Source organism: Calidris pugnax, unplaced genomic scaffold (genome assembly GCF_001431845.1).
Source record: "Calidris pugnax isolate Ruff unplaced genomic scaffold, ASM143184v1 scaffold127, whole genome shotgun sequence".
NCBI classification, from domain to species: domain Eukaryota; kingdom Metazoa; phylum Chordata; class Aves; order Charadriiformes; family Scolopacidae; genus Calidris; species Calidris pugnax.
Window position 1 is genome coordinate 260,732 of NW_015090883.1, and position 9,614 is coordinate 270,345.

General features: G+C 46.2%; 1 protein-coding gene across 1 annotated transcript; it reads left to right on the forward strand.

Moving 5' to 3' along the window:
• Nucleotides 1–24: 24 nt before the first annotated feature.
• On the forward strand, nucleotides 25–8,055 carry SOCS4 (suppressor of cytokine signaling 4). Its single transcript, XM_014947086.1, has 3 exons — nucleotides 25–265; nucleotides 6,308–7,043; nucleotides 7,211–8,055. Exons 2-3 carry the CDS (start codon nucleotides 6,427–6,429, stop codon nucleotides 7,902–7,904), a joined length of 1,311 nt encoding a protein of 436 aa, XP_014802572.1. The 5' UTR covers nucleotides 25–265; nucleotides 6,308–6,426; the 3' UTR covers nucleotides 7,905–8,055.
• Nucleotides 8,056–9,614: the final 1,559 nt, after the last annotated feature.

Below are 9,614 nucleotides of genomic sequence, written 5' to 3' on the forward strand. Positions count from 1 at the left end.
GGCTGGCCCCGGCCGGCCGGGAGAGCCAGGATGGCGGCGGCGGTGGAGGTGGAGGGAGGCGCGGCCGCCTCACAGCGACTCCGCTCCGGTGGCTGAGGGGAGCCGGGCTCCGCGCCGCCTCGCTCCGACTGCCCGCACACCGACGGCCTTCTTCTCCCTTCTTCCTCCTCCTCCTCCTCCTGCACGGAGGGTCAGGCGGCCCTGCCCGGCCGCTGAGGGAGAAGCTTCCTTCCCCCCGGGGGAAGGGCAGCGCCATCGGCCCATCGTAAGTGGGGGTCGGGGAGAGCCGGGAGGGCTGAGGCGGTGTCAGCGGCCCGGTCAGCGGGGGGAGGCTCCGTCCTCCGTGGGGGGGCTCGCTTTTCCTGTGGAAAACTGCGCGTGGGTGCATTCCCCCTGTACATATCTCAACGTATAGAGTGTGTATGTGTTTATTCTATATACTTACCTCCGTCTGTTTAATGGCAATCCCTCCAGAATGGCAAGGAAACGAGGGGTTTATCCCAAATCCCCCTGAGAGCGGGGTCGGGGGGGGGGCTGGGGAGCCCTCTCGGGCGCCCGAGCAAAGCAGGATCAAGCCCATTTGGCGATCGTTACGGTAATTAGGGAATTACTCCGTAATTATAGCCACCCCGATGCCCGTGCTGGATGCAGTTGTAGTCGGGCAGGTAGCGATGGCGTTGCAAAAATCATTAAGCTCTCCTGCGCCAGGAAGAAAAAAATAAGAAGAAAACGTCGTGGTTTATTTCTTGAAGGGCAAAAAAAAAATGTTAGACCTCGACATACCTGAAATAGGGAGGAAAAAAAAAAATCAGAGTTCTCTGTGTTACCATTATGTATGGCTTTAATGATCTGGCCCGGGTTATTCCTGCTTCTAAGAAAAAATTGCTTCCAGGCAGACCCCTTTTATCTTGGGAGTTACGGGTGATTGGGGTGAGCAGAGTGATTTATTTCCATTGGAAATGCGGTGGGGCTCTCTCTAACAGCCACACTCTTGGTACTTTCATGAATGAGTAAGTGACAGGATTACAAAGCAGGCACGCTTCTTTAAGAAAAAAACCAAACAAACAAACAAGAAAAAAAAGCCCAGATTTCATTATTAAACCTTGTGGAAGCCGTGCGGAGAGACATGTTTTCCATGGGTGTAATCCTGACATGTTTCAGTAAATCGTGATTTCTGGTGAGGGTAACGTGTTCTAGCAAAACGTTTCAAGCCGAAGTGCTTATCAGATGAGTGGGAAGCCCAAGCTATTCTTACAGCAGCCTTATTGCAACCCGGGACGGAGGCAAATGCATGTCAGCTGCCATTATTTTTATTTATTATTTTAATGCGCGGAAACTCTTAACACGCACCGCACCTGAAATATTTCACAGTATAAAAGCTGTTCTAATTTCAGTTCTATATAACGACCAAATTGATTGTCTGGAGGTGCTGCCTGCTGGCGTAACTCTTAGAACAGCATAGGAAAACTGGGGTGGGGAGGGAGGATTTTTCTGGGGAGGGGGATGTTGAGGGATCCCAGGGTCACTTGGCTTTGTCACAGGCGAAGCGGCACGGCGTGGAATGCGAGGTTATCCTTTCAATCCAGTCAGGAACTCAACCTGCTGCTGGGTTGATGAAGAGGTGTGTAAGAGGCTGCCAGCGGAGCTGCTCGCTCTCCTCATGGGTTTCTGGGTGGAGCACGAAGTGTTGGTCATGGACCATCAAGCTTCCACTGATTTAGTGCTGCTGCTGCTGCACTCTGCCAAGCGCTGCCTGCGTCTCTCCTTCAGGCACACGAGCAGAGTTTCATTAAAGCTGGAGATCCGAGCAGCCCTCACCTTTTGGCACCTGCTTCCAGATCGCTTCCACCTCCTGGGTGAGAATAAAATAGCCCCAGTGTTGTTTATCCTCCTATATTTCTGGGGTTACACAGAGCCAGGACAAATTAAGGATATTTCCAGCTAAGAAGCGTTGTAGGTTATCGTTGGTATCCTTAAATGGTCACTTTCTTCTCTCTCTCTGTGTGATAATTGCTTTAATTTGCTGGAAAGGCCTCTGCGGCCAAGCGTAGGTATTTTTGGATGGTATCATAAATCAAAATAAACATAGTCAAAACTGAAGAAAAATGAGTTAAGACGGAGGAATTGAGACTTAATGTTATCCTTAATAGGTTGGGCTTTTCTCCAAAATAAGTCAGTAACAGCTCAACTTCAATGGAAGGTCAGGTTTTAAAATGCCGTCTTGTGGCCAAAATCTAATTGGGCAAAATTAATGAAAACACCATGTGACCGGTGAGAATTTTTTCAAATAACTTTTATGTAAGTTGAAAGAAAAAAAGAATAAGTACTCCAGTTTATTCTGGCTTGCTCTTCTCTCTCTTCTAGAGCTGATAAAATCCTGAATATCGACTTCTGTAACAGTTCCAAAATTGATTTATTGTTCTTTGTGCGAATCTCCTTTTCATGTTTAATTAGAGGCGTAACACAGCGATGCTTTGGCTTTTGTCTGCTTGGACAGAAAACTTGCAAAGTATTTCCTGGAAGGGCCGTGCAGACTGGGAGCACTGGAGAGGTGGTGGCACCTCCATCCCCGGAGGTTTTTGGGACGTGGCTGGACCATGCTGTGCCTCCCCGAGCCAGGGGGGAGAAGGTGGGCTGGAGACCCCCGTGTCTGCTTCAGACGGTGCTTTGCTCATCTTACATTCAGGATTTTGCTGCTTTGTTACACCAAAAGGGAAGCAGCTTGATGAAGAAGATTTGGAGGTACTGGGCTGGAGGCAAGGGTCTGGCAGCTCAGGACATAAATATCTAGTGAAAGCAATTCAGTATCTATTAAATAAATTTTTAAAAGGTCTGTCTACGCTTATGGTTTTGATTCTCCCGTTGGAGTTATTGGGTGTTTGCTACTGATTTAATTAGACACATGGTGAGGCTGCAACTGTCTTCTCTCAGTTGTTGATTGCAGCCTACCCCTGGCTAGGAGGTAGAGTTGGTAATGCCTCCAGAGAACTGCTAGACATTGCTTTTAGTTTGGGCTTGAAGTTTTGGTGTTGAGGCATCAGCGCCTGAAAGAAAAAGCATCTTGTGCAGCCGCCTGCACCCCCTGCCCCTGCAGCCCGGCGAGGGACGTGGCCTCTGAAGGAGGGAGCTGTGCACATTGTAAAAACAACAACAAAACCCACCCAGGGCTCTGCGTGTCCTCGGGGACTGTGAGCCCTGACAGCGTTGGATAACCTTGAACTACAAGCCGGATCCTGTGGCCCCGAGTGAACTCAGCTTTATCCCTGCGTGTTGCTCTCCCCTTTGCCATTGGCTTAGGGGGAAGCTTTTTAAAGTGGAAAGGTTTTGTCCAATCTGCCTGGTTTTGAGATGCCCAAGGTATCCCCCTGTAGAAGGCGGCTTTTGTAGGCAGGAAGCTAAATATATCTACCAAAGGGATCTCGGAACCGAGGCGCGTAAGCGGCGCAGCGCTGGGCTCCTCCATTTAACCTTGCCCTGTAGGGAAAAGTACACTCTGGCTTCCCTCTCTTTTGTCCCCATCCTCCTCTCCCGCTCTCTCCGTTAATGGATGCACGGCGTTTCCCTCGGCCGTTTGCAGTGCAAGGAGTAGCTGGTTTAGGTGGATAGCCTGGAGCAGTGATGCAGCACTGACCACCTCGCTGCCCTTTATGCCCTTTTCATTCCCACACCCGAATTATTTTCGGTCCCCGTTTTGTCTCCCGAATTGCAACCCGACCACCCAAAACCACCTTTTATTTCTGCCTTGGCAAGGTCGAGTCCAAACCTGGCTTTAGTAGGACGACATCCCTTTTTCTCCGTTTGTTCCGTTGCTCTTTTTGCGGCCCCGGCGTTATGTCTGATTAACAATTAGTGCTCTGACGTGGCAGAATTGGCGCCTGGGCTCCAGCAGCCTTCAGACCCCAGGGAAAGAGCTCTCCGTGCCGCTGGCTAATGGTGCGTGTCGCACAGCATCACGTGCTCTTTCTCCACTTCAGGGTTCAGGTACCACTAGCGATTCACCATGGGAGAAAGGTACAAAGTAGAAGGCTGGCTTTACAGTTAAATGCAACAACCATCCAGAAATAAACGTAAAACACTGGAATTATTTCAGTTGCAAGGCTGAAGTTAGGAGATAACAGGCGTTTTCAGAGCTTCTGGGTTTGGTATGTTTTGCTGTTTTTAATTAAAAGCCCATATATCTCTATATTCTTATTTTGTATATGGGCTGGATATGCAGAATGAGATAACTAAGTTTTTCAAAACTGTCGTATCTTAGTTTTTATGTACTTGACTTTGCAACCTCAATGATGCCTCTCTGTCCAATTAAAAATCCCATTTATAGAGAGTTAATGCATTTTACCACAGGATGAATCTAGAATAACTTTTTGTCTTCAGATTATAACCAGGGTAAATGAGATTGGTGCACTGAATTTTCTCCACAACTGAAAAAGAGGAAAAGAAGCAATTTAGTTTGTTTCTGGATGGAAAATACAAGTGTTGCAAAAGCAATCAATGAATCTTGGTCTAAACAAAGGTGTTTCGGGTCTCATATACAAACGTTGCCTTTCCCCTACCTGCATTGCATCCTGCAGCATTTTCACCAGAGAAGTGGTTTGCAGAATCCTGAGAGAAGAAAAATAAATCTATTTCAGTATTTAGTCTGTAATTGCTGGAATGTGAACCCCCTTCTCTGATTCCGCTTTGTACCAATGAGGTGCCATTCATCCAGATTGCTCTAATACCATTATTTTCCCCCACTTATTTGCAATATTTTACCTGTCTTACCCTCGCTCCACGTTTCTCCATCTCCTCCCTTGCCCTCCTTTTTTTTTTTTTCCCCCAGGTCTGTGGGTTGTAAGTAAGGAACGCAACGTCAAAAAATTCCTGGGTGAGAGTTCTGTCTGGGCTGCGTTTGGCCCGTGGATCCCACGTAAGCCTTTTGGCACAGGGATCTGCTGCTTTTACTGAAAGCAGAGGCTGGAGCTCAGCCTGCGCAGCCCCGGGGGACGGCAGAGAGGTTGTGTCACGCTGGCTAATCCCACTGATGAGAATGGATTGAATGGAGAGAGGAGGAAGTGGATGCCCTTTTCTTTTTTTCTTGCTTAATATTTACCCCATCAATTAGGTTTTTTTTAAAAAAAAAAAAGAAGAAACAAAAAAAAAATTGACAGCCAAAAAAAAAAGCAGCGGAATAGAGGAGCTGTACATCCTTTTGGTGCCAAAGCCTCATGGTACGTGCTGGGAAGTATTTCCACATTCTGCCATGCCTCGGGAGAGTGTAGCATACGTAACACAGTGCTATCTATGTATCTTGAAAAAATTCTGCTCTACTTTCAACTCAGTAATCAAAGGAGGATTTTTTAATATATTTTTTTTTCCTTTTTCAAAGCACGACATTCAAAAGGAAACCTCTTATCTATTTGAGAATTCAATACACTTTCGGAAACAAAAGAGAATGAAATCAGCAACCGTAGGTCTCAGAGCAATACTGATTTTAATAATGTAAACTTTCTTCTCTAATGAGTAATAAGCAGTTCCATCTTTCACGGCCTTTTAAAATTGCTTTTAGTGAGGGACTGGATTTGGTTTAATCCTTTTCAGTATGTAAAGCCCCAGATATTTCAATCCCTTAGGGGCTCAGTATTTTCTAGCTCAGTTTTAAAAGGCAGAGGAAAACAGCTTTCAGAAATTGACAGAATCTATGACTGATATAATTTTTTTATTTTTTTTTTTTAAATCCAGAAAGTGACCCAAAAGGTGACTGATATAATTTTTTAATTTTTTTTTTTAAATCCAGAAAGTGACCCAAAAGTGTCAGTTAAGAAACAGATCTCTGGCATCCCACCCTGTGGATTAGTAGCAAACAGGCATATCATCTAGGTACAGTAGCTCTTTGTGCTGTGACCTAGTTGTTTCTGTTCCTCCCTCATTCCTTCTTGAAAGGTTATTTGGAAGAGATGCAGAATTTGCTCAATAAACAGCTAAAGCAGCATCACCTGCCACGTGAAGTGCTTCCCCTTAAAACAGACCCTAGCACTGTAGGATTGTCAACACCTCAACCTGCCTCTTCTGCTGCGTGGTCAGAATGGATCCCCTAAAACCACCTCAGATGGTTTATTCTGGAGGATGCTTTTCCCAAGGAAGGGTTAAGAGAGCCTTGTCTGGCATCAGGCCGGTATTTATGGGGTCTACCAGTGAATTCAGCTGGATCGTATTATTTTTACATGATTAGCACTTAATTGTCACTGTTGTCCTGTCTACACCTGCGTTGCTGTTGTGCTGTGTGCGTGCGTAACTGTTAACTTGGCTTTCTTTTCTTTTTCCTTAGATATTTCCAGAAAGTGCCTCGAGGAAGCTTCCGTATGTAAAAAAGAAAAAAAAAAAACAACAAACCCCTACAAGAAACACCGCGCGCTTTCTGGCAACCCGTGAAGCCAAGCTGTCAAAATGGCAGAAAATAAGGACAGTAACCTTAAAAACGCGGATGTGAGACCCAAAAGCAGCCGGAGCAGGAGCGCGGACAGAAAGGATGGTTACGTCTGGAGCGGCAAGAAGCTCTCCTGGTCCAAGAAGAGCGAGCAGGGTTCTGATGCTGAAACAGCAAGCGCTGCAGGAAGATCAGGGAGCAGTTTAAGGAGCCAGGAGAGGAAATGCAGCTGCTCCTCTATCGAGCTGGATCTGGACCGTTCCTGCGGCCACAGGTTTTTAGGCCGCTCTCTCAAACAGAAGCTGCAAGACGCCGTGGGGCAGTGCTTCCCCATCAAGAACTGCAGCAGCCGGCACGCCTCGGGACTGCCATCGAAGAGAAAAATTCATATCAGCGAGTTAATGCTGGATAAGTGTCCTTTCCCTCCCCGCTCAGAGCTGGCTTTTCGGTGGCACTTGATCAAAAGACATACGGCCCCTATAAGTCCGAAAGCGGAAGACTGGATAATTGCTGATTTATCCCAGCATGAGGAAAGGGAGGATCAGCTGCGAGACGACGAGCTTGCCAACGGGGGAGCGGACTCTCCCTCTCAGTCCTGCGACTTCACCGACAGCGGTTCCTCGAGGGGCGATTCGAGGTGTGAGTTGGCCACGGGTAAGGTGGGGAGGAGCAGTAAAGATGAGAGCGATATGGACTCCGACGGGAGGATCAGCTGCGAGACGATGAGCTTGCCAACGGGGGAGCGGACTCTCCCTCTCAGTCCTGCGACTTCACCGACAGCGGTTCCTCGAGGGGCGATTCGAGGTGTGAGTTGGCCACGGGTAAGGTGGGGAGGAGCAGTAAAGATGAGAGCGATATGGACTCCGACGACGAAGTCATAACACTGTGCACAAGTTCTAGAAAAAGAAACAAGCCCAAATGGGAAACGGATGATGAGCTGCTAAGGATGGAAACGCCTCCCAAATACCATACGCAGATCGATTATGTCCACTGCCTGGTCCCAGACCTCCTCCAGATCAATAACAATCCCTGCTACTGGGGAGTCATGGATAAATACGCAGCTGAGGCCCTGCTGGAAGGAAAACCAGAGGGAACATTTTTGTTACGAGATTCTGCCCAAGAAGACTATTTGTTTTCTGTGAGCTTCAGGCGCTACAGTCGGTCCCTCCACGCGCGGATAGAGCAGTGGAACCACAACTTCAGCTTTGATGCCCATGATCCTTGTGTCTTCCATTCTCCTGACATCACGGGGCTCCTAGAGCATTACAAAGATCCGAGTTCCTGTATGTTCTTTGAACCGCTTTTGTCCACTCCTCTAAACAGGACTTTTCCTTTCTCTCTCCAGCATATCTGTCGAACGGTTATTTGTAACTCCACAACGTACGATGGTATCGATGCACTTCCCATCCCTCCCTCAGTGAAGCTCTATCTGAAGGAATATCATTATAAGTCGAAAGTTCGAGTACTCAGGATTGATGTACCAGAGCAGCAAAGCTAGAGAATATTTTTATGAAAGAATGAAATTGTCTCGAAACAGACAAATAGTATGTTCGGTCTTTCTTCCATCTAGTTTGTTATTTTCATAGCAATTTGATTTTTTTTTCCTTTTTCTGCAGATTATTTGACCCCCAAACTAGCCTCTGTCTAAGGCTTTTTTATCCAAATTTTTTCCTTTTTCTGCAGATTATTTAACCCCCAAACTAGCCTCTGTCTAAGGCTTTTTTATCCAAATGTACTTTGAGTCTTCCCAGCTCTGTTTTTTAGAAATGATATTCATTGTGGGCTTTTGGTACTGTTCCCAAATTAGAGTTTTACAGAATTTCAGGTAGACTTTCTGATATTTCTGTAGATGGGTAGTCTTTAAATCCGAATCCCCTAAAAATCAGTTTTGAACTTGATCTGTCTTTTATATTGTAATTTACATGTGTTGCTGACATGTTTGAAATAACGCACTGTTAACTAAAGATTGACTCATCTGTATTTTCTGCATTTCTTTTAAAACGAGTGCCCTACCCTCCGTGTGCGTGTGTGTATGTCTGTCCCTCCCTATCGAATAGAGTAAATTCATCAGTCTATTTCTAACATTACTATTCCTAGCAAAATGAAGTTTGAAAGAGGATATGATCTTTCTATAAATACATCAGGGGACTAAACACCAGGGAGGGGAAAAACAATTCAAGTTAAGGGTGACACTCGGGACAGGGACAGACGTGTATAAACTGGTCGCGAAAGGATTTTGGGAAGGGAGGAAGGCTTATCATCATCAGAGCAGCGGGGGCTCTGGAACAACTTTTCATTTTGTATAATAGCAGTAAAAAGCAAACTGCTCATAAACTGGGATTTGATCAGTGTCTGGAAGGGATGATGATACAGTTACTTATGATAGATGGGACTTGGATTTGGTAACTCTATTTCTATGTTAGTATTTCATTATATTAAATACCCAGTTTTCACTAACGGAGCTGCTGCTTCTGAAACATCCAGGCATGGAGGGGGAGGCTGAAAAGGAAGATATTTACCTAAAAATCTGCATATTAAACTATCTGATCTTGCACGGTTGATCCTGAGGTGATGACGAGTAACTTTCTTACTTTGTTAGTAGGAGGGTTGTTTTTTTTAATAAGTATAGTTTTTTAAAAAAAAAAAAAAAACAAAACAAAACCAAAACACCCCAGTCTGCAGCTCTTTCTTGCAATGTGAAGCATTTGGTCGAGTGGCCGCCTGCCAAATTCCATGTACGGGAAAACCACGCATGGATAATGCTCCTAAAAGCATTACTTACATTTCATGGAGAGGCAGATCTGTGGCTGAATTACTGGTGCAATCCCAGCCAGACTCAGCGGAGCTGGGTTTTCTGTTGCTTTCCAGGCCGGCCTCGGGGAGGGTCAGCAGTCCCTGTTGTCTTCTCTCCTGGGTGCTTTATCTCCTCTTGCAAAACTGGGCCCAGAACCACTCTGCCAAAAAGTATGTGAGATGATGTAATTAATTGTAATACAATGACCCCACTGTTTCCTCTCCTTTGATCGCAGGGAGCATTGGTATCCCCTTGAAATGCTTTTGAAACTGAGACACCCCCAGAATCCCAGAATGATATGGAGTTGGAAGGGACCTCTGGAGACCATCTGTTCCAAGCCCCAGAGAAGGAGACTCCACCACCTCTCTGGGCAGCCTCTTCCAGGGCTCTGCCACCCTCAAAGGACAGAAGTTC

Coding starts and splice junctions, on each gene's coding strand:
- SOCS4 (XM_014947086.1), top strand. CDS start 6,427: ATGGCAGAAAATAAGGACAGTAACCTTAAAAACGCGGATGTGAGACCC. Junction 7,044..7,210: donor TCCTCGAGGGGCGATTCGAG/GTGTGAGTTGGC, acceptor GGGCGATTCGAG/GTGTGAGTTGGCCACGGGTA.